Below are 21,779 nucleotides of genomic sequence, written 5' to 3'. Positions count from 1 at the left end.
AAATGTCAATGGGCAGAGGCTTTGATTTCTGGTCAAACAGATGGAAGAGGGTCTTAGACAACATCTCCCAGAAAAAAAGTCTTCAGGTTTTAGAAATACATCAAACCACAACTTTTTCTCTACGTTTAAGAAACATTACCTTGTGCCTTGTAATTCCGTTAACAAAACCCCACATATCTTTTGGATATTTTCTAATTTCTCTCCCTCATGAGGAGGAAGGATAATGAAAGTTCACAGAAGTTACAAGTAAAGGTAGATCTACCATTAGTTAGTGTTTTTACTGATATCAAGTTTATGAATTAAGGGATTTAGACTTGTAATTCTGTTTCCAAATTGGTAATGGATTAACTGCAATTAAATTGGATACAATTGGAAATCACAGTAGTCACACACCACAGTTAGGGCTCTTGCTACTGTTCTTCTATCCACTGGCATACTGTTTTATCTTTCTGTCATCTGGTGGTCAAAGCAAGACTGTGAAAACAGTCTGGACCAACCCACCCTCTCACACACTCTCCTCTCCAGTTATTGTCTCCTCTCCTGTCTCCTACCACCTACCCTCTTTCCATTTACTGTTACAAGCATCCTCACCCAGTGAGCACCAAGCGAAACCGGACGTCTGTGGATGTGGAAAACTAGTTGAAATTTGGTCAGCCCGCCCTTCTGAAATTCTGTTACCAAACAGTTGTGTTTTTGTAAAATATTCTGTGGAAATTGTTCAACTTAGTCCTTATGCATAGAGTTGTGTGTTTGTTCAACTTTGAAATCAATGTTTTTTGTTTTGTAACATTTTGAAGTGGAATTGCCCAAATTGAACAGAAATGCATAAAGGTTTATATAAGAAACATGACATTATAAAATGTTAACCACAGTCAAGCCCTATTCTAACAATGTGATTCAAGTACCCAACAATATGGATCCATTGGAGTTTATCAAGAAAATGTCCATATGTGTTGATTCAAGAACTAAGTATAATGTTTTGGTTCGACTGAGATAACAGAAACTCAGTCCCTGCAATGATACAAAAATAACCAAGTCAGACAGCACAGAGTAAATTTTGTATTTAATTTCAACAACACTCACAACTTTGAAGTACATTACTTTTATTGCACAAAACGATACGTGACAAGTAGAATAACTGTTCTCACTATGGTAACACTTTCCATTTTCTGTAAATCTGGTACCCTCGCTTTGATCAAATTCATTCTAGAATACTTTGGATAAGATTCAACATAACACACATCTTTACTACTTTATATCAAGTAAACATGAATTAAGGCACTATCCTCATGTCACTATAAACACCAGCATCAATTTAAAAAAGGGACATACTTGTCACTCTTAATCAGTGAAGCGTTTTATCACACCAACCATCACCATATCTACTCTCCCTCATACTAATTCTTTCCCCAGTTCACTTCATCCAGTTGAAGTTCTCTGTACATCCAAAACCAACAAAATTGACGACAAACTAACTAGTTCTACATTACATTTCACTATACATGGGCCGTGTGCATTTTCTGCTGGTGTATCCTGAGGTAGCTCCTCTCTGAGAACCTCTTCCCGCAGTGCGTACAGGCGAACGGCCTCTCTCCTGTGTGGATCTTCAGGTGCATCTTCAGCTGGTGCTGGTGGGAGAACCTCTTCTCACACTGGGGACAGTTGTAGGGTTTCTCCCCTGTATGGACCCTCTGGTGCCTCTTCAGGCTGGACGAGTGTGAGAAATTGGCCCGGCATAGGTGGCAGCCGAATGGTTTCTCCCCCGTGTGCATCCTCTGGTGGATCTCCACCTGTTTAGGGAAACTGAAGGCTTTCCCACAGAATGAACACGGGAAGCGCTTCTCCTTGGCGCTGCCACCTTTACTGATTCCATCTCTACTACTCTCAGTTGTCAATGGGCTTGTGTAGCCATTTAGTGTTGAGGCACTGGCATTGTCTGAGGTCTGGTTTAACATAAGGAGAGTGTGAGGAGGATGAAGGCCAGGGAGTGTCTGTGTTGTCGCAGGGTCCATGTTCCAGTTGATAGATCCTATAGAAGGCAGGCTGAAGGCAGCACCTGTTAGGGGGTTAACCTGAGGCCCCATCAGTCTCTCTGAATCACGACTATAGGAGCAGGACGGAGCATCGCTAGCCGAGTCTGTGTCTGTTCTTTCCTGCCGCATACGGACACCTCCCTGTCCCCGCAGACCAAGTCTACGCCTCACCCTTGTCTCAACCAGTCTGTTGTCATGGAGACTAGGTTCAGTTGTTTTGTGTTCGACTCTCTGTTTCTGGTTAACAGTGTTGTTCCCCAGCCCAGAGTTGAGGATGCTGTCCCATCCACTGACCTCCACTATGTCATCTCTGGTCCTGGCCTGCTCAGTGATGTCATCCCCCTGGCCCTTGGCTGCACCCGTCTGGGTCTGGGTATCCAAGATGGCTGCCCAGTCTCCTCTGTTATCCTCCAGCCAATCAGCTGCAGGAAGGGGTTACAAAATAGACTTTTAAACATGGCAGAGAAAACTACATATGGAGAGAAAAAAAAGTTAATTACCTGGTCAAGTTCATACATTGTAATGTGTGTTTTTTTTAAACTATTTTCTACATTGTAGAATAATAGTGAAGACATCAAAACTATGAAATAACACATATGGAATCATGTAGTAAACAAAAAAGTATTTAACAAATCAAAATATATTTTATATTTGAGATTCTTCAAATAGCCACCATTTGCCTTAATGACAGCTTTACACACTCTTGGCATTCCCTCAACCAGCTTCACCTGGAATGCTTTTCCAACAGTCTTGAAGGAGTTCCCACATATGCTGAGCACTTGTTGGCTGCTTTTCCTTCACTCTGCGGTACAACTCATCCCAAACCATCTCAATTGGGTTGAGGTGGGTGATTGTGGAGGCCAGGTCATCTGATGCAGCACTCAATCACTCTCCAACTTGGTCAAATAACCCTTATACAGCCTGGAGGTGTGTTTTGGGTCATTGTCCTGTTGATAAACAAATGATAGTCCCACTAAGCACAAACCAGATGGGAAAGCGTATTGCTGCAGAATGCTTTGGTACCCATGCTGGTTAAGTGTGCCTTGAATTCTAAATAAATCACAGACAGTGTCACCAGCAAAGCACCATCACACCTCCTCCTCCATGCTTCATGGTGGGAACCACACATGCTGAGATCATCCGTTCACCTACTCTGCGTCTCACAGAAAGACACGGCGGTTGGAACTAAAAATCAAAAATGTTGACTTATCAGACCAAAGGACAGATTTCCACCGGTCTAATTTCCATAGCTTGTGTTCCTTGGCCCAAGCAAGTCTCCTTCTTATTTGTGTCCTTTAGTAGTGGTTTCTTTGCAGCAATTCGACAATGAAGGCCTGATTCAGGCAGTCTCCTCTGAACAGTTGATGTTGAGGTGTGTCTGTTACTTGAACTCTGTGAAGCATTTATTTGGGCTGCTATTTCTGAGGCTGATAACTAATGAACTTATCCTCTGCTGCAGAGAAAACTCTGGGTCTTCTATTCCTGTGGCGGTCCTCATGAGAGCCAGTTTCATCATAGCTCAATGGTTTTGCGACTGCACTTGAAGAAACATTAAAAGTTCTTGAAATGTTTCGCATCGACTGACCTTCGTCTTAAAGTAATGATGGACTGTCGTTTCTTTTTGCTTATTTGAGCTGTTCTTGCCATAATATGGAATTGGTCTTTTCCCAAATAGGGCTATCTTCTGTATACCCCTTCTACCTTGTCACAACACAAATGATTGGCTCAAACCCATTAACTTCTCTAGGATAGGGTGCAGCATTTTCACGTTTGGATGAAAAGTATACCCAAATTCAACTGCCAGCTACTCATCCCCAGAAGATAAGATATGCATATTGTTAGTAGATTTGGATCGAAAACACTCTGAAGTTTTTAAACTGTTTGAATCATGTCTGAGTATAACAGAACTTATTTAGCAGGCGAAATCCCGAGGACAAACCTTTTCAATGGATTTTCATTGGGAATACATATTTCTAATTGACCTTCTTGCAGTTCCTACCGCTTCCACTGGATGTCAACAGTCTTTAGAAATTGTTTGAGGGTTTCTCCTTTGTGTAATGAAGAAGTACGGCCATTTTGAATCAGGGTCACTTGTTGTGTCCTGTTTTTAGAGGCGCATGACCAGAAGGCTAGCTACAGTTTGTTTTAATCCTGTATTGAACACAGATCATCCCGTCTTCAATTTTATCGATTATTTACATAAAAAAATACCTAAAGTTGTATTACAAAAGTAGTTTGAAATGTTTTGGCAAAGTTTACAGGTAACTTTTGAGATATTTTGTAGTCAAGTTTCACAAGTTGGAACCGGTGTTTTTCTGGATGAAACGCGCCAAATAAATGGACATTTTGGATATATATCGACGGAATTAATCGAACAAAGGGACCATTTGTGATGTTTATGGGACATATTGGAGTGCCAACAACAGAAGCTCGTCAAAGGTAAGGCATGAATTATATTTTTATTTCTGCGTTTTGTGTCGCGCCTGCAGGGTTGAAATATGCTTCTCTCTCTTTGTTACTATGGTGCTAACTCAGATAATAGCACCGTTTGCTTTCGCCGAAAAGCCTATTTGAATTCTGACATGTTGGTTGGATTCACAACCAGTGTAGCTTTAATTTGGTATCTTTCATGTGTGATTTATTGAAAGTTTGATTTTTATAGTAATTTATTTGAATATGGCGCTCTGCATTTTCTCTGGCTTTTGGCCAAGTGAGACAGTAGCGTCCCGCCTAAACTCAGATTTTTGGATATAAATATGAACTTTACCGAACAAAACATACATGTATTGTGTAACATGAAGTCCTATGAGTGTCATCTGATGAAGATCATCAAAGGTTAGTGATTCATTTTAACTCTATTTCTGCTTTTTGTTACTCCTCTCTTTGGCTGGAAAAATGGCTGTGTATTTCTGTGGCTATGTACTGACCTAACATAATCGTTTGGTGTGCTTTCGCCGTAAATCCTTTTTGAAATCAGACATGTTGGCTGGATTCACAACAAGTGTAGCTTTAATTTAGTGTCTTTCATGTGTGATTTCATGAAATTTTTACTGGCTTTTGGCCAGGTGGGACGCTACCGTCCCACATATCCCAGAGAAGTTAATAAGGAAAGACAATCCACAAATTAACAAGGCACACCTGTTAATTGAAATGCTTTCCAGGTGACTACCTCATGAAGCTGGTTGAGAGAATGCCAAGAGTGTGCAAAGCTGTCATCAAGGCAGGGTAGCTATTTGAATAATCTCAAATATAAAATATATTTTGATTTGTTTAACACTTTTTTGGTTACTACATGATTCCATATGTGTTATTTCATAGTTTTGATGTCTTCACTATTATTCTACAATGTAGAAAATAGTCAAAATAAAGAAAAACCCTGGAATAAGTAAGTGTTCAAAAACTTTTGACCGGTAGTGTACATTTTATTGATTTCATCTAATGGAATGATTTTTTTTTTTAAATTTAAGAACAAGGGTCATCACACAATAATTCTATTTTTTTTTGCATCCCATTGATCTTTTAGATAGAAATTATTCAACAATATTGCATTTTAAAATGAAGTGCCCTTTAATATAGAGCACATAAAAATCTGATTTGCTTATATGAATAAAGACATTTCTAGCCCGTGTCAAAATTCAGCATTTTGACATTAACCTTTGTGCATTTTAACCCACTTAACCAACATTTCTATACGTTTTCACCCTCATTAAGCCCTAGTTATTGTTTTGCTTTGACAAAGTAATTACTGAAGATTATTATTTGTTTCATGTGATTTTTACCTTAATTTTAAGGTAAAAAAGACCCTAATTTTAAGGTAAAAAAAACATTATTTTCAAAAAACATTGAACATCTAATTGTGAAATCATAGTGTAAAATCAGGTGAGCTGGTTATTCTCTTTATACTCTGAGCGGGTCGAACATAACACATAAACCCTGTTACCTATAGATAGACAAAACATTTCTAGACGGTTTTTTTCTTGAAGCTTGCATTTAATTGCCCCTTCCTGTTGTACACAACAAGCGTCCATACCCACGTCGGGCAGAAATGAGCATTTGGATCAGGAAAGTTTCCTCTCAAGACCTCTACAAGCCATAATGCTGAATAAAATGATACTTTACCTGTTGTCCGTGTGGTTGGTCCTTTTGCAGGTTGGAATGTATATCATTTGTATTTCTGTTTTTTATTTTCAATACTGATGCAATTTGCACGTGACAAACACTTGCACAATGTGGCCGAGCATAACCGAACGGCAAGCACTACCAGCAGATTGCGATAAAACGTGCTTCGGTCGACTACATTCGGCTATTGTCTACATATTGTGCATCACGTGCAATGTGTTGACTGATTGAAATTACAAGCGACAGAACCTACCGGCGCCACAAAAAGTTGAGTAAACAACACTTCCCTCTGGATACCTTATCTCCACCTCCTACTGCCAAAAGGACCAACAGCATAAACAACCGGTAAAGTAAGTGTAAATATTATTTTATTCAACATTCTGCCTTGTAGAGACTATTTCTTTAAGACTGATATCCATGGAGTAACCATGGTAACAGTCTGATTTTAGGCAACCATTCCCTGTCGCAAGGGGATTCATGGCTGATTTAAGATTCATTTATCAACCCTGTTACTTTATTTGGCACTTAATAGCCTTTTTTAAATTTAACCCCTTTCTTAAGGGTAAAAAATGACATGCCACTTTGTTTAAGAGCAGAGAAAACCCCCTAAATTATATTTTTTCAACTTGAAATTTGATTACTTTTCCTAGAGTTACCCCAACATTAGAAAAAGTTTAACATCACCTTTGTTCATATTTCCATGAAAGCTGTACACCACTAGGGTACAAAGATTGTCTTAGGGTCATTTTTGACCCGGCAAGTTATAAAATAATTTACACACCAGAAAAACCACAAAGACACACACAATGAGAAATTTAGATTATGTGTGCTACTGTTTGAACTCAGCCAGCAGCTCCTGAAGAGGAAGATCACCATGGTTGGCACAGTTAGAAAGAACAAGTCTGAGCTCCCCCCTGCAATCCTCACAACAAGGGGGAGAGAGGCCTTCTCATCACCCAGCAGCTGAAAAGATGAGCTCCTACAAATATTGAAATTTAAATGTTTTTTTAGAGTAAAGTACATCGAAAAAAATCAAAAGAAAACTGCAAACTGAATAGGAGACCAAACAAGCAGCAAACAAAGAAGAAAGGCTTTTGAAAAAGTAACAATCTTTCATAAAATTATACCGTTTTCTTAGCTAGCTAAGTTGTTTACCTGTTGCTAGGCAGTTGCTAGGGACATTCCTGAAAGAAGCTAGCTAGCTAACAAGGAGTGTCTAGTTGGCAGAAGAGAAGAAGGGACAAAGAAGGGACAAAGTGGGACAAAATAAGGACAGAAGAAAAGGGAAAGGGGACATTAAGGTGAAGCAGTCCTCTAAAGACACAAAGACAATAATACAAGAAACAACACTTCTATTGCCTCTCCCTCTACGATACCACTTCCGGTTTGGTTTGGAGCGAGTAGTTGCATTCCGCTTTGCTCCACAGGTAGTATTAACGGTAGTATTACATTTCATTTCATTCAGTACAACAGTTTGATTTGTTTGATCTTAGCTGGCTACATAGCCGTCTTTGTATCCAAGATAATTGTGTAGTCTAGAGTAATTGTCGAGGTTACCTAGCCAGTTAGAGGTTACCTAGCCAGCTACACTTTCAAAACAAGTCAACAACGCAGCCACTGCTAGCTAGCCTATTTCACACAGCCAGCAGTACTATATCATTTAGTAATAAGATTTTTTGCAACGTAAGCTTAACTTCTGAATTCGAGACGTGTAGTCCACTTGTCATTCAATTCTTTGCATTAGCGTAGCTCTTCTGTAGCTGTCAACTATGTGTCTGTCTATCCTGTTCTCTCCTCTCTGCACAGACCATACAAACGCTTCACACCGCGTGGCGTGCTACTCTAACCTGTGTCCAGCGCGCACGACCCACGTGGAGTTCAGTCTCAGCAGCCTCTGAAACTGCCGATCTGCGGCCACAAGGCAGAGTTCATCTCAGCCTATGCTTCCTCCAGTCCCTCGACTTTTGCACTGACGGAAACATGGATTACCACTGATAACACTGCTACTCCTACTGCTCTCTCCTCGTCTGCCCTGTTCTCGCACACCCCGAGAGCTTCTGGTCAGCGGGGTGTGGCACTGGGATCCTCATCTCTCCCAAGTGGACATTCTCTCTTTCTCCCCTACCATCTGTCTATCGCCTCCTTGAATTCCATGCTGTCACAGTTACCAGCCCTTAAGCTTAACATCCTTATCATTTATCGCCTCCAGGTTCCCTTGGAGAGTTATCATGAGCTTGACGCCTGATAAGTTCCTTTCCTGAGGATGGCTCACCTCTCCAGTTCTGGGTGACTTACCTCCCCACGTCTACACCTTTGACCATTCCCTCTGCCTCCTTCTTTCCACTCCTCTCCTCTTTTGACCTCACCCTCTCACCTTCCCCCCTACTCACAAGGCAGGCAATACGCTTGACCTCATCTTACTAGATGCTGTTCTTCCACTAATCTATTGCAACTCCCCTCCAAGTCTCCGACCACTACCTTGTATCCTTTTCCCTCTCGCTCTCATCCACACTTCCCACACTGCCCCTACTCGGATGGTATCGCGCCGTCCCAACTTCGCTCTCTCTCCCCCGTACTCTTCCTCTTCCACCTACATCTCTTCCCTCTGCTCAACCTTCTCCAACCTAGTCTCCTGATTCTGCCTCCTCAACCCTCTCTCTCTCCCTTTCTGCATCCTTTGACTCTCTATGTCCCCTATCCTCCAGGCCGGCTCGGTCCTCCCCTCTGCTCCGTGGCTCGACGACTCATTGCGAGCTCACAGAACAGGGCTCCGCGGCAGCCGAGCGGACATGGGAAAACCTCGCCTCCCTGCGGACCTGGCATCCTTTCACTCTCCTCCTCTCTACATTCTCCCTCTCTGTCTCTGCTGCTAAAGCCAATTTCTACCACTCTAAATTCCAAGCATCTGCCTCTAACCCTAGGAAGCTCTTTGCCACCTTCTCCTCCTCCTGAATCCTCCTCCCCCTCCTCCCCCTCCTCCCTCTCTGCTGATGACTTCGTCAACCATTTTGAAAAGAAGGTCGACGACATCCGATCCTCGTTTGCTAAGTCAAACGACACCGCTGGTTCTGCTCACACTGCCCTACCCTGTGCTTTGACCTCTTTCTCCCTCTCTCTCCAGATGAAATCTCGCGTCTTGTGACGGCCGGCCGCCCAACAACCTCCCGCTTGACCCTATCCCCTCCTCTCTTCTCCAGACCATTTCCGGAGACCTTCTCCCTTACCTCACCTCGCTCATCAACTCATCCTTGACCGCTGGCTACGTCCCTTCCGTCTTCAAGAGAGCGAGAGTTGCACCCCTTCTGAAAAAACCTACACTCGATCCTCCGATGTCAACAACTACAGACCAGTATCCTTCTTTCTTTCTCTCCAAAACTCTTGACCGTGCCGTCCTTGGCCAGCTCTCCTGCTATCTCTCTCAGAATGACCTTCTTGATCCAAATCAGTCAGGTTTCAAGACTAGTCATTCACTGAGACTGCTCTCTCTGTGTCACGGAGGCGCTCCGCACTGCTAAAGCTAACTCCTCTCCCTCTGCTCTCATCCTTCTAGACCTATCGGCTGCCTTTGATACTGTGAACCATCATATCCTCCTCTCCACCCTCTCCGAGCTGGGCATTCCGGCGCGGCCCACGCTTGGATTGCGTCCTACCTGACAGGTCGCTCCTACCAGGTGGCGTGGCGATAATCTGTCTCCGCACCACGTGCTCCACCACTGGTGTCCCCAGGGCTCTGTTCTAGGCCCTCTCCTATTCTCGCTATACACCAAGTCACTTGCTCTGTCATATCCTCACATGGTCTCTCCTATCATTGCTATGCAGACGACACACAATTAATCTTCTCCTTTCCCCCTCTGATAACCAGGTGGTGAATCGCATCTCTGCATGTCTGGCAGACATAATCAGTGTGGATGACGGATCACCACCTCAAGCTGAACCTCGGCAAGACGGAGCTGCTCTTCCTCCCGGGAAGGACTGCCCGTTCCATGATCTCGCCATCACGGTTGACAACTCCATTGTGTCCTCCTCCCAGAGTGCTAAGAACCTTGGCGTGATCCTGGACAAACCCTGTCGTTCTCAACTAACATCAAGGCGGTGACCCGTTCCTGTAGGTTCATGCCTAACAACATTCGCAGAGTACGACCCTGCCTCACGCAGGAAGCGGCGCAGGTCCTAATCCAGGCACTTGTCATCTCCCGTCTGGATTACTGCAACTCGCTGTTGGCTGGGCTCCCTGCCTGTGCCATTAAACCCCTACAACTCATCCAGAACGCCGCAGCCCGTCTGGTGTTCAACTTTCCCAAGTTCTCTCACGTCACCCGCCCTCCGCTCTCTCCACTGGCTTCCAGTTGAAGCTCGCATCCGCTACAAGACCATGGTGCTTGCCTACGGAGCTGTGAGGGAACGGCACCTCCGTACCTTCAGTTCTGATCAGGCCCTACACCCAAACAAGGGCACTGCGTTCATCCACCTCTGGCCTCTCGCCTCCCTACCTCTGAGGAAGTACAGTTCCCGCTCAGCCCAGTCAAAACTGTTCGCTGCTCTGGCACCCCAATGGTGGAACAAACTCCCTCACACCAGGTCAGCGGAGTCAATCACCACCTTCCGGAGACACCTGAAACCCCAGCTCTTTAAGGAATACCTAGGATAGGATAAAGTAATCCTTCTAACCCCCCCCCCCCCTTAAAAGAGTTAGATGCACTATTGTAAAGTGGTTGTTCCACTGGATATCATAAGGTGAATGCACCAATTTGTAAGTCGCTCTGGATAAGAGCGTCTGCTAAATGACTTAAATGTAAATGTAAATCAAAGTTTGCCTTCACCCCCATCACCACTCTAGTTTCTGACCTCCCAAAGAGGAACAAGAATGTGGGCCTCCTGAGCACACTGCAAAAATCAGCTGAGATCAGTGATTGTGAGGACAGGAAGCCAGCCATCATCCTGGACTACAACCACCACAAAGGAGGTGTGGACAACCTGGACAAGGTGATTGGAACTTACAGCTGCAGGAGGATGACTGCCCGCTGGCCTCTGGTCATCTTCCAAAACATCATTGATGTTTCCTCATACAATGCCTTCGTGATATGGAACAAGATCAACCCTACCTGGATGCCTAATAAGCGGAACAAGAGGAGGGAGCAGCTGGAAAAGGCACTTGTAACCCCATACATTCAAAGAAGGGAGCACGTCCCCACACAGCAGCCTCTGAAAGCTGTTCAGGGGTCTGAATCCTGATCCACCTGAGGCTGCAGCTGGGGCAGGCAAGAGGAGGAAACAAATACTATGTGCTGCACATGTGAGAAATACATTTGCAAAGTCCATGCACACACACTTGCATACTGTCCTACATGTGATAATTAGAGTTGATTGATTTATGTTCTTCATGTTTTTGTATCTATTATCTTATTTTATTCTTATTTATTGTTGTTGTTTATACATCTTGTGGGTGGGGGCAATGGTTCAAAAAATGGGAGAAGACTAGAATTTTGTAGTTGAATTCCTCATTGTACAGTATATAAGAATATATCACTATGTTGCCAAAACGGTTCAAGACGTATTGTTTCCCTTCAATAAAATGCATTCAAAACTACTTTCTGCACATTTCTGCTACTTTCTTAGGCTTAACAAGTGCTATCTCTTGCTGAAAAAAGTATGTTTACACCTATGCAGTACCTTTAGCAATAATAATAATAATAAACCTCTACTTTAGTTAAGAAAACAAGTATGACAGGTGTGTTGTAATAAAAACGAGTGGTGTCCACTGATTAAATGCAGTCTTTCTGCATTGTCAACAGGGACAACCCAGATATTCACAAAGTTTGTGATGAATGACAGGTTGTTTCTTCATGCAAAATAGATGTGGGGTTTAAAATTCAATTAAGATGCTTTATTTTAGGGGTTTAGTGAAGGCGGGTAATTTCTTACCCTTAGTACAAGGGGATTATACAGAATATATAACAAGGGTTAACCTCTTGAGATGGGGGGGAAAAAAATAAAAAAGTGTTTTTTATTTAATTGAATATGTGCTCTTTATTTTTACACCAAGTTACACTACTCAAAAGCCACCTAATTGGTGGAACGACCTAATAGCCAGAAGCATCACTATTCCCATTGAAGAGCTATTACTGTATGTAGGCTATATGTATTTCTTGCTTACCTTGCTCCCCCATCTTTAGTCCACTCAGCAGAGCAATGCTCTCTGGTTCATCTTCTATTGTCTCCTCTTTGACCAGCATCAGATCAGGCTTCCCATCCTCCATGTCTACTGACTGTAAGAGGTACAGAAAAACATTGTGTTGGATCAAGAAATCTGATATGAGCAGCTTCTGATTGGGAAATGAGGGATTGCTATGAGTACTATGCAAACATGTTAGTTGATTTGATTACTTGAGTCTTTAATGGTTTGATAATTCAAAAGACATGGTCCCACACTTAAGACAAAAAGTGCTGATCTAGGATCTGTACATATAATCTTATTCATTATGATCCAAAAGGCAAAACTGATGCAGATTAGCACTCATACTCTGAGAAGCTTTGTGGATTCGGGTTCTGACCTAATACCATTCAGACATTTTAGAGTGGGCTCACCTCAGTGAGACTGTGTGTGTTCCTGTGCTGCTCAGCTGGTTCCTCTGTGGTTTCAGGAGGAGGTGTAGTCTGGTTGTCCTCCATGACCATGGTCCCCTCAGAGTTCCCCAGACTCTGCTCACACCCCTCCTCCTTCACCAGCACCATCTCTGGACCCTCCTCCTGGAAGAGACAGGTGATAGCCTCAGGTTACATATGCACCGGACATTTGACTGGAAGCATTTTCATTTATGTGACATTTGAGAAATGTACCAGACCCATATGCATTGGGTGCGTAACCTGATTAGGCCGTCCACCCACGGTGCTCAGAATGACAGAAATCACATTTAGACTATGGTAATTCATTTCAACAGAACGTGCGTCCTTCTTACCTAATTCCGATGCGCACTTTGAAGACGTTAGAATAACTGTCCACATGTACTTTTCTTTCAGCCAACAAGACGAGTAACGAACAGCAGAATCACTAGCCTATGTCAATCTACTACACCCCACAGTAGAAAAGTGTACCTATTCTATTGGTCAGCTTGTCGTTCTGTGCGAGAAAGAAACAGCCTATTCCAAACAGACTTTGGGACAGTTGTGGGACAAAAGATCCCAAATTCATACAACAAGTAGGCCAAGGCTACATAAGAAAAACATTCAATCGCAATGAGGCTGATACATCAGATGAGAACGTTTACCTTAAAATGTTGATAAACTATTATTTCTTCACATTATAAGCACAGCAGTGTGCACAAGGCAGTGTGCAAATTTCCGTTCCATAATGCAATTAGCGGGACAACACAAGTCGTCAAAAGTGCAACGCACATGAGCGTGTTACAACAGTTTTGAAGTCGCTATTAAAAAGAGCTACTGTTTTTAATTCTCAACTGGTAATTGAAGCGCGCTTCCCATTCGCCATTCAGCGCATCACACACCACTTGCAATGTGAGCTGGAGGCATTATGCTGTTTGAAACATTAACGTTTTACTTCATATTATGAGGCAATCTTTAAGTGTATTTAGTAAGAATATATTGGTTATAAAGCACTGTTGGGTGTATGCAGAATAGGGCGAGATCAGATGTGATGTATACTAAAGAGAGTCTCAATGAAAGTGTTAGAATGAAAAGTCCCATTTTGTGTTTATTAAACAAACAAGTGTTAAATACACCATATGAAAATCACACATACACGTCTTAACAAAAAATCTGCATGAACTTGACGAATTGCATTAATTTTCTTTTGAATGTAAGTAATGAAATAGGCATTTGTGACCATCATATAGCTTACACAGTACAAACACAATATGGTAACAGATTTTTAGGCTTATATATCACACAATGTCTGGATGCAATATTCTACCCAGGAATATTCAACACTGAAATCTGTTACTCTCTGTATTCCAAATGCATCTGTGGATCTTTTATGCTGACAACAATGACAATGAATCTTTGTCTTTAATGCAGGATTTGATCTAAATGTCAGAAGACCTTTCTCCCGTGTGGACCTTCAGGTGCATCTTCAGGTTACCAGCCTGGGCGAAGCGCATGTGACACTGGGTACAGCTGTAGGGTTTTTCCCCCGTGTGGACCCTTTGGTGCCTCTTCAGGGTGCAAGCCTGGGCGAAGCGCATGTGACACTGGGTACAGCTGAAGGGTTTCTCCCCCGTGTGGACCCTCTGGTGAATCTCCACCTTCTGGGGGCAGCTGAAGCCTTTGTTACAGAACATGCAGAGGAACCGTTTCTCTTTACTATTGCCTGATGTGGCGCCCCCTCCCGGAGCCTTCGCTCTAGCCCTTTTGTTTGAGTTCAATACCTGATCGAAAAGGACGCGACCGTGTGAATCGGAAGGTGCCATCGACGTGGACACTGGGTCGCAATCCCTGAAAGTGAGTAAAGGGGAGTGGGTCACGACATTTTGATTTTTTTCTATGCTTTCACTATAGTCTAAGAAGTCACTGGTGTTGCCTTGCGAGTGTCCTTCTCTTAAATGAGTCTCGTCTGCATTCCATGTCAGAGGTGCGTCACCCTCCACTTTTACAGTCACTTCATCTATGACTATAACCTCCCCTTTCTTATCTAGGGACCCTTCAGAGTATACACTACCACTGTACCGGTCCATTTCCCCTCTCATTGGATTAGTCTGTGTATCTAAGCCCACAGGCATGTCACCAGGTATCATCTCAGTCTCTGTAGCGTATGAACAGGACGGATCATTGCCAGCCTGTAACACATCACCTGTGTCCTGATGGGATAGAATCATCCTTGGGCTACCATAAAGTAAATACTCTGAGCAGGGAGCAGGAGGACAGCTCAGTTGCCCCAGCCCCATTAAAGTCTCGGTGTCTGTCTCTGACTTGAGGGCGGCGTTCGGCGTTCCACTGACCTCCGTGATGCTGCATCGGGTCCTGGGCTGCGCTGGGGCGGTGGTGGGGTCCTCCGTGGCTACAGGGGGCGCCACTCCAGCCGCTGCTCCAGTCTGGATGTCTCTGCTGTGCCGCGGGTCCTCCTCTCCTTCAGACCTCTCCAGCTTGACCCCAGGACCTGCAGCATCTGCATCCTGACACAAGAAGTATGTGTTTTTTAATGGGCTTCACACTTATATCATCAAATTCATGAGAACGTGGTCAAATAAGATATACAGTATCTTCATAAAGTATTCATATCCCATGACTTATTCCACATGTTGTTGTGTTACAGCCTGAATTCAAATGTATTAAATTGATTGTTTTTCTCACCCATCTATACACAATAGACCATGATGACAAAGTGAAAACATATTTTTAGAAATGTTAGCAAATTTACTGAAAATGAAATACAGAAATATCTCATATGCATAGGTATTCACACCCATGAGTCAATACATGTTAGAGTCACCTTTGGCAGCGGTTACAGCTGTGAGTCTTTCTAGGTAAGTCTAAGAGCCTTGCACAGCTCGATTGTACAATATTTGCACATTATTCTTTTTTTAAAAATTCATCAAGCTCTGTCAAGTTGGTTGTTGATCATTGCTAGACAGCCATTTTCAAGTCTTGCCATAGATTTTCAAGATGATTTAAGTCAAAACTGTAACTAGGTCACTCAGGAACATTCAATGTAATCTTGCTAAGCAACTCCAATGTATATTTGGCCTTGTGTTTTAAGTTACTGTCCTGCTGAAAGCTGAATTTGTCTCCCATTGTCTGTTGGAAAGCAGTTTGAACCAGGTTTTCCWCTAGGATTTTGCCTGTGCTTAACTCTATACCGCTACTTTTTATCCTAAAAAAACTCCCTAGTCCTTGGCGATGACAAGCATACCAATATCATGATGCAGCCACCACCATGCTTGAAAATATGAAGAACGACACTCAGTGATGTGTAGTGTTTGCCCCAAACATAACGCTTTGTATTCAGGACATAAAGTTAATTTCTTTGCAGATATACAGTGCCTTCGGAAAGTATATAGACACCTTCACATTTTCCAGATATGTTACATTAGCCTTATTCTAAAATGTATATAACATTTTAAAAATCCTCAATCTACACACAATACCCCATAATGACAAAATTAAAACAGGTTTTTAGAAATACCTTATTTACATGATTATTCAGACCCTTTGCTATGACACTCGAAATTGAGCTCAGGTGCATCCTGTTTCCATTGATCATCCTTGAGATGTTTCTACAACTTGATTGGAGTGCACCTGTAGTAAATTAAATTGGACATGATTTGGAAAGTTACACACCTGTCTATATAAGGTCCAACAGTTGACATGGATGTCAGAGCAAAAACCAAGCCATGTTCTCAAAGGAATTGTCTGTAGTGTTCAGAGACAGGGTTGTGTCGAGGCACAGATCTGGGGAAGGGTACCAAAACATTTCTACAGCATTGAAGGTCCCCAAGAACACAGTGGCCTCCATCACTCTTAAATGGAAGAACTTTGGAACCACCAAGACTCTTCCTAGAGCTGGCCGCCCGGGCAAACTGAGCAATCAGAGGAGAAGGGCTTTGGTCAGGGAGGTGACCAAGAACCCGATGGTTAGTCTGACAGAGTTCTAGAGTTCCTCTGTGGAGATGGGAGAAGCTTCCAGAAGGACAACCATCTCTGCCGCACCAAAAATCAGGCCTTCATGGCAGAGTGGCCAGATGGAGGCCACTCCTCAGTAAAAGACATATGACAGTCCGCTTGGAGTTTGCCAAAAGGGACCTAAAGACTCTCAGACCATGATAAACAAGATTCTCTGGTCAGATGAAACCAAGAATGAACTCTTTGGCCTGAATGCCAAGCTTCACTTCTAGAGGAAACCTGGCACCATCCCTACGGTAAAGCATGGTGATGGCAGCATCATGCTGTGGGGAGGTTTTTCAGCGGCAGGGACTGGGAGACTAGTCATGATCGAGGGAAGGATGAACGGAGCAAAGTACAGAGAGATCCTTGATGAAAACTGCTCCAGAGTGCTCAAAAGCTGACTGGGTGATCAGAAGCTCAGACTTCCAACAGGACAATGACCCTAAGCACACATCCAAGACAACACTGGAGTGGATTCACAACAAGTCTCTGAATGACCTTGAGTGGCCCAGCCAGAGCCCGGATTTGAACCCGATCGAATATCTCTGGAGACCTGAAAATAGCTGTGCAGCAACACTCCCCATCCAACCTGACAGAGCTTGAGAGGATCTGCAGAAAGGAATGGGAGAAACTCCCCCAAAACAGGTGTGCCAAGCTTGTACCGTCATACCCAAGAAGACTCAAGGCTGTAATCGCTGCCAAAGGTGCTTCAAAGTACTGAGTAAAGGGTCTCAATACTTAAGTAAATGTGATCCGTTTAAAAAATATACATAAATTAGCAAAAATGGCTAAAATCCTGTTTTTGCTTTGTCATTATGGGGTATTGTGTGTAGATTGATGGGGGGATGACAATTTAATCAATTTTTGAATAAAGCTGTAACCTAACAATACGTGGAAAAAGTCAAGAGGTCTGAATACTTTCCGAAGGCACTGTGCGTTAGTGCCTTACTGCAAACAGGATGCATGTTTTGTTATATTTGTATTCTGTACAGGCTTCCTTCTTTTAACTCTGTCATTTACGTTAGTATTGTGGCATAACTACAATGTTGTTGATTCATCCCCAGATTTCTTATTTCACACCCATTAAACTCTTAACTGTTTTAAAAATCACAATTGGCCTGATGGTGAAATCCCTGACCAGTTTCCTTCCTCTCAGGCAACAGAGTTAGGAAGGTTGTCTGTATCTTTGCAGTGACTGGGTGTATTGATACATCATCTAAAGCCTAATTAATTACTTCACCATGCTCAAAGGTGCCCTTCTTTGCGAGGCATGGAAAAACCTCCCTGGTCTTTGTGGTTGAATATGTGCTTGATATTCACTGCTCGATTGAGGAACCTTAAAGATACTTGTATGTGTGGGGTACAGAAATGGGCTAGTTATTCAAAAATCATGTTAACCTCTATTATTGAACACGGAATATGTCCACGCAACTTATTATGCGATCTGTTAAGCACATTTGTACTCCTGAACTTATTTAGGCTTGCCATAACAAAAACTTAACTCAATACATTTCAGCTTTTTATTTTGTATTAATTACTAAAATGTTCTACAAACAAAATTCCACTTTGACATTATGGGGTATTGTGTAGAGATCAATGACACAAAATCTAAATTTAATACATTTTCAATTCAGACTGTAAGAAGTAAGACACATCGGCGAAAGTTATTAAAGTCTCATTTGAACTACAACTCAGCAGCCTTGTTAGCGTGCCTGCTCAAGTTGAGGACTTACAGGACGATAAAAATCTTTAAATTACAGTCCGTTTGATGTGCTTTATATTAGATTACACTGGAGCTTTTTTACTGAACATTGCCAGCCAGTACTTAAAAAAAATGCTAAACTGAATTTTTCGGCTTTGTGCTTCTTCTTGGTTGTCAAATACGTTGAAAACCGGCATAGGGTAAGTAAATGACCTCAGATACACATACATTTTAATATATATATATCAATGTAAATTTTAAGCAAATTCGTAACCTACAAAACGAGGGACCATGGCGTAGTGGATAACATTGTTGAAAGGAAGTCTTTCAAGCTCCCCTAAGACAGATAGCTGAGGGGAGCCTTTCTGAACCAAACGGGCCACATTTGATTTACAAAGTGACTGTCATTTTTAATGCAACACTATTACACTAACCTCTATCATGATAACTTGCTGGGTTGAAGTTCCACTCCCCTCATCAACAGTGATTGGTTGGTCATCTCTCCATGCATTGTGTCCCACTGGCTTCACAAAATTGATTTGGCCTCCAGTGAGATGTCCGCCACCTGAAAGAGGAGATGAGGTGGTTTGATAAGCGACTGTCAATGTTCAACAGTATATTCCCACTATTGACAGTTTTGACACTGTCTAGAATTGGCAAGAATATAAGGTAACACTTCTCATAACTTCTTGATATTCTATGTATTGATTGATGTACTATATTCCATGCATCACATTGTTTTCATTGAGTAAATAGGAAATACAGTAAATCAAGACCTGGTTAGAATATGAAATTGTGTCTTTGCGAAAGATAGCTAAGTATACTATTGCATACTATCCTAAACCTGACCGAATTCTGGGTAACACATCTGGACACAGAGGGGAACGGGCACTGGGCTACTGTATATATGAACGGCGACAGGCCGCGCAGCCTCGGCCTTCTGCAAAAAGTACCTCTTGCCATTCCTCTGTATTGGTCGAGGATCTTAACACTGTTGGGTCGACTGGCGAGGACGCGCTCTCGCATTGTCCTGTCTGCGCGCTCCCGTGCCACCTTCAGTTCCTGAAGCTGTAGTTTCCTCCGTAATGCCCTGTTCTGTTTCTGGCTTTCAGAAATTTCCAAACGAAACACTGCATAGTCATCGTCTACGAGTTTACAGATCTCTGCCACTGCTGCATTCGCTAGCACCTCCATGATGGAGGCTATTTGAGTGTGAAAAACCATACAGTTAGCCATTGTTAGCAGCTAGCTATCGTTACCTATAACATATATCAACCAAGTCCTGTCTCCAACGCGAATTAAAGACTACATGGCGTAAGTATGTGATGCTGTGTAGTTAAAATAATAATATTTTGTGCTCCATGGCGTTAATAAATGTCTAAATAACAACAATAAAAACGCTAACGTGGAAATTGTTCTTGGTCACTGTTCACTTCCGTTTACAGTGAAGAGAAATGTTATTGGTTGGCGTCGTAGCGCAAAGGGTGTGCCTAAATGAAAAGCGTATGCGCGCTGTTCTTCTTCGATGAGGTTTAACGGCGGTTGGCATCCAAATATGTTGCATTACCGCCACCTACTAGATTAGAGTACAACTCACTTATACTTTGCTTGAAAAAATGTATAAATACCCTTTCATCTGACACTACAAATGTAATAATAATAACACCACCCTACTCCCCTATTGAAATATATTTAGTCCTACCTCATGCCAACAACCTGAAATGGGACATCACCACTTAACACACCCTGTAACTCTTCTGATGTCAAGTCTTGCACACCCAAATACCTCTCTGCAGCTGCCACCACAACCTCAATTTTCTGCGGCTTACGTTCCACCCCTGCAGTACAGTTGATAACCATTGCTATAAGTGCAAAAAAAATCCAGTCTTACTGAAACATATTTCACTTGTTGACCTTCCCCTCTGTACTGGTACAGTTCTACTACTCACACCACTCCTCTCAGGATCCCTCCCCCTTGACCCATTTTCCTCTACTTTCTTCACTGCCTCAGCATAAGACAACTTCTGCACTACTCTAACCCTGGAAACCTCAACCTGCCTCTCTCGCACGGGACATTTCTGATCCCCAGCCCCATGGGCACCCCAACAATTAACACATACCACTACTTTCCCCAATGCTACACATTCCTTTGTCTCATGCCCTTCTGCACACTTCTCACACCTAGGAACCTCCCTCCTACACACTGCTGCCACATGCCCATAAGCTTGACACCTGTAACATCTTAATGTATTTGGCACAAAACCGCATTTAACTTATATATCCTAACATCACTTTGTCTAGCAAAGACTCAACATCAAAATTCAAAAGAACAGAATGACTCTTCTGTTTCACCACTGTGTCACACCAAACGACGAGCATCACAAACACCGGGAATCTTCCCCTTCAGTTGGTCAACTTTTACATTTATTGCTACCCCAGTAATCACTCCTTTCAATGGCACCCTTTTCTTGAGAGCAAAACAATTCACATTTCTTGACACCATTCGTTTAACGGCGAGCGCCTTCTCCCTCTGACCAGCAGAAACACAAATAATTATCACAAGACCACTTCTGGTTACCCTCACCGATTCCACAGCACCCAACTCTGTTTTCACCCACCTTGAAACCACAAATGGATCAGCCAAAAGGCAAGGGTCCACTTTTTCCAAAAACTTCACTCCTACCGTCACATACTCATCTTTATTCTGACCCTCGGTGCAAGCCTCGTGCTCCAAGAACTTCACCACACCTACCACCTCTGATACCTTGACCTCATTCACTTCCATTTCTCCTCCTGTCTTCAGCTCTCTGCTTACACTTTCTACCATTCTTCTTTAACAAACCATCTCCCTTTTTCCCACCATTTTTAACCGACTCAAGTTCACCAACTTCCTCCCTCTCTCTCTTAGACCTCCTCTGCCTCTCTTTTTCCATCCATTCCTCCTCCGTATTCCAAGTATACGTCTCCTGATAATACTGCACTTCTCCTGACATACATCTTGTTCTTGCATTGTTAAGGGACGCCATTTAACCGGCTGTCACAATCTCCGTACAATCAGCACGAACCCCTCGGGATGTAGCGCTCAACATTGCATCCCACTTATAAAGCAGCTGATTAGTCTTGATGTTGTTCTTTATCAAAAGCTACTGCAACGCTTTTCTATTTCAAACAAGCGCGCTCTTCCAACCACCATCCCCTTGTCGATAGCTCACTCTGGACATGTACTCTCGGCTACGTCACTTCCTTGGTTCCCCACGCTGTTTTTTTAAATATGGTAGTGCTTATTACATTACACATCAAGGCCCTCACTG

At 42.9% G+C, this 21,779-nt stretch overlaps 2 protein-coding genes across 2 annotated transcripts in view; one reads left to right on the top strand and one right to left on the bottom strand.

Annotated features, from left to right (window-relative positions):
* Positions 1-21,779, top strand: part of LOC111958400 (uncharacterized) — a 345,226-nt gene that overhangs the window by 38,508 nt on the left and 284,939 nt on the right. The gene's annotated exons all lie outside the window — the stretch shown is intronic.
* LOC111958406 (uncharacterized) lies at positions 1,047-19,932 on the bottom strand. The gene is made up of 6 exons (XM_023979662.2): positions 19,422-19,932; positions 18,903-19,033; positions 15,104-15,277; positions 12,738-12,899; positions 12,307-12,418; positions 1,047-2,455 (listed from the first exon to the last, which is right to left on the bottom strand). Exons 1-6 carry the CDS (start codon positions 19,702-19,704, stop codon positions 1,497-1,499), a joined length of 1,821 nt encoding a protein of 606 aa, XP_023835430.2. The 5' UTR covers positions 19,705-19,932; the 3' UTR covers positions 1,047-1,496.

The sequence above is a fragment of the Salvelinus sp. IW2-2015 genome, linkage group LG34 (genome assembly GCF_002910315.2).
Source record: "Salvelinus sp. IW2-2015 linkage group LG34, ASM291031v2, whole genome shotgun sequence".
NCBI lineage: Eukaryota > Metazoa > Chordata > Actinopteri > Salmoniformes > Salmonidae > Salvelinus > Salvelinus sp. IW2-2015.
The sequence above is the reverse complement of the archived record's forward strand: the minus strand, read 5'-3'. Positions and strand labels throughout refer to the sequence as shown.

What these genes read in the sequence shown, in the direction of transcription:
- LOC111958406 (XM_023979662.2), bottom strand. Translation starts at nt 19,704, where the DNA reads ATGGCTAACTGTATGGTTTTTCACACTCAAATAGCCTCCATCATGGAG. An exon ending in ATACAGAGGAATGGCAAGAG is followed by an intron (nt 19,034 to 19,421) that starts GTACTTTTTGCA and finishes CTCCTCTTTCAG; the next exon opens with GTGGCGGACATCTCACTGGA. An exon ending in ACACACACAGTCTCACTGAG is followed by an intron (nt 12,419 to 12,737) that starts GTGAGCCCACTC and finishes TACCTCTTACAG; the next exon opens with TCAGTAGACATGGAGGATGG.